The following is a 3,212-nucleotide window of genomic DNA, read 5'->3' on the forward strand; positions in this document are numbered from 1 at the left end:
CAGCAATGTCAGTTGAGACTTCTTTCAATATGACTAATTTTCTTTCTTCTCAACACAACGCCATTAGCTGCAAATACTTTCAATACAACAATAATTAATGCAACTCAGCTTCAATCTAAAAAAGAACAGACAATCTTCCTTTATAGCAGGATTTTTTTTTTTTTTTTTTTTTTAACACGGACATATATCATTGCTAAAACCATCAATCAAACCTATTATGCATACAAGATCAATCCCTTTTTCAACACTGACAATACAGCAATTACATTACTATCAGCAAATCTTTCTCTCTACCACTTTCCTGTATAAACTTAATAAACAGGTCTGTCATCCTATACTTCAAAAAATCATCATCAATCAAAATTCCTAATGCAGGTGCTACTGAAAATTCTCCTAGGTGTTCCTCCTTGCCCAGATTCATCATTTCTTTTCTCAAATTTTCATACTCCTTACATTCAACAACATAATGAAAAATACTTTCTATCTCACTACAATTATCACACAGAGGACTATCAGTTTTGCCTATGATAAACAACCTATGCTTAATACCTACATGGATCGACCGAAAACGGAACATTAAGCAACCATATTTTCTTTTTAATCTACTACAATTTTTCATATCAAAGCCAGGCTTCTTTTTCTGGGTAAGAGCTATATTACTACTATTATCCCTCATTTCCTCAAAATGTTTTTGGTAAATCTTTCTAACCATCTCTCTAATCTGTTTATATGTTTCTGTAGGGGGTGAATGGGTCATATTTTGTGCTGTCAGTTTGGCATATTTGTCTGCTTTTTCATTACCTGCCACCCCCACATGGGCTGGACACCACAAAAATTGTATCACTATTCCTTTCCCAACAATCTTCAGAATTGAACTATAGCACTTATGGACCTCATCATTTTGTTTACTTGGAAAATTCTTTAGGGACTGGAGGGCAGATTTTGAGTCACTGCATATGAGGAACTTAGATTGGTTTTCATCACTTTCACTAGTTTTCCTCAATACCCATTCTAGTGCACTTTCAATTGCTTTTATTTCTGCATCAAAAACAGTTGATTCTTTACTTTGGGACTTTGTTATCACTGTATTAAATTCTGGAACCACTGCTGAACAACCCACTCCTAAACCATTTATTTTTGAACCATCTGTATATATTTTAACATATTCTTGATACTTGCTATTCAAAACTGAGAGGAATTCATATCTCATTATTAGGGGGTCATTTTCCATTTTTTCCCTGTGATCAATCTGACACTCAATCTGAACCCAATCCCGTGGGAGAATTTTTGGTGGTTTTTTATAATATAGTATTTGGGTAATAGGCACCTCTATACCTTCCTCAGTTATCAATTGTTCAAATTTTTCAAAAGGAATCAGACGTTTCCTTTTCCTGATTTCTGGTGTGGGTCCCACCAGGTTTAATTATCACTTTCTTAACTGGGTGATTAAAATCTGCTTTCCATAGATGGTTCATGTACACTATAAGCATTTTTTCCCGTCTTGTGTTGAGCTCTCCACTCCAGACTCACCCAGGAGAAAAGGAATTGGGGTGCTCTGGTGAGCTCCAAATGCCAATCTTAAGGCTGTATTCTGTATTGTATCAAGTTTTCTGAGAGTAGATTCTTGGGCAATGCTGTATATCAAACTCCCATAATCAATTTTAGGTCTTATGTATTTGATATAAAATTGTCCTGCTGTAACTATGTTGACATCATGCTTCCCACATGAAAGCATCTTCATCGAATTCAGTTGCTTTGCACAGGATTCTTTTAGATATTTGACATGTTGACTAAATTGAAGTTTAATATCAATGTGTATTCCACTTTATGACAATTGGTTACAAACAGTTCCTCTCCAAATAGAGTAAGTAGCGGAGGTTTAATATTCCTCTTAGATGTGAACAACATAACTTTAGCTTTAAATGGTTCAAAATCAAGATCTATTCCTAGGGACCATGACTCTATTTGGTCTAATATTTCTAGGACAACTTTTTCTGCTTCTTCCACTGTGTTTTGGATTGTCCAAGTATTATTGTCATCTGCAAAAATTCCTCCTTTGCAGTTAGTGTCTTCTAGAGGGATATCTAATTCTCCAACATTATAATAGTCTGGTCCAAGAACACTTCCTTGTGGAACACCTCTTTCCACCTCAATTTCCTTTGATCTTTCTTGTCCTACAGTCACAGCAATTTTTCTATCTGACAGGTACCTCAGTGTGTATTTCATCAAATTTCCATTAATTTTTGCATTAGATAAACCTTGTAGTATCTGTCTGTGAACCAAATTATCAAAAGCTCCTTTAACATCCAAGAACACTGCAATCATTACTTTGCCATTATCAAGTGCATCAATGATGTCTCTCTGCATCCTGATCAGGTTATCTACTGTATTTCTCTCTCTGCGAAAACCTGTCGGAATATCCTGCAGCAGGTTAGCTTCATCTATTGCAAATTGCAGTCTTTCCTTTTCTAGCTTTTCATACATATTACCTTCAACTGGGAGCAGAGTTATAAAATGATGATTTTCTACTTTGTATGGTTTATTTGGTTTTGGGATCATGATAGATGTGCCATTCTTCCAAATTGTAGGGAAATTGCCCTCCTTCCACAATTTGTTGATGAGCTGTAGCAGCGTCAGTCAACCTTTTAAAGAAAACAGGGTATATGTTGTCACTGCCAGATGAAGTCTCTGGTAATGTCTTTAGAACAAGTTCAAATTCTGATTTTGAGAAGGGTTTGTTGTAATTTGATACTGATTGTTGCATAGAAAGTTTTCTTGCTTTAGTGAAAGTTGTTGAATGTGGGCTGGTTCCTTCAAATTGATCTTTCATACCTATTGTCTGGTGGAGATGACTTGCTCCTGCCTCAGCTTTTGTTTTGTTATAAGCAATCACTTGTCCTTGGTAGGTTGTTGGCTCCTCTGGGTGGTGGTACAATTCTCTCCTATTCATCTATCTTATGAAGGTATACACTGTTCCAAATGGATCCCTGAAGTTGAGATTTGAAACAAAATGCTTCCAAGATTCTGCTTTAGCTTGATTTATTGTTTTACTAAATTCTGCCTGGGCCAATATCTTTTTTCTGTAATTTTCAATTGTCAGAATCTTTTTGTAATTGTTTGAAGCTTGGTATAGTTTCTTCTTATTTAAGCTACACTGTTCATCCCACCATATTGGTTCATTCCTAGTCTTGTTGCCCAATGTCTTGATGGGG

General features: G+C 35.7%; 1 protein-coding gene across 1 annotated transcript; it reads right to left on the reverse strand.

The window, feature by feature from the left end:
- Positions 1-709: 709 nt before the first annotated feature.
- LOC148938433 (uncharacterized) lies at positions 710-1,210 on the reverse strand (the record flags this gene model as incomplete). The annotated part of the gene is made up of 1 exon (XM_089107797.1): positions 710-1,210. A coding segment is annotated over exon 1 (501 nt), but the record flags the coding sequence as incomplete, so codon positions are not given.
- Between the last annotated feature and the right edge of the window lie 2,002 nt (positions 1,211-3,212).

Source organism: Artemia sp. Qi Xiang Cuo, unplaced genomic scaffold (genome assembly GCF_049724085.1).
Source record: "Artemia sp. Qi Xiang Cuo unplaced genomic scaffold, ASM4972408v1 HiC_scaffold_3307, whole genome shotgun sequence".
NCBI classification, from domain to species: domain Eukaryota; kingdom Metazoa; phylum Arthropoda; class Branchiopoda; order Anostraca; family Artemiidae; genus Artemia; species Artemia sp. Qi Xiang Cuo.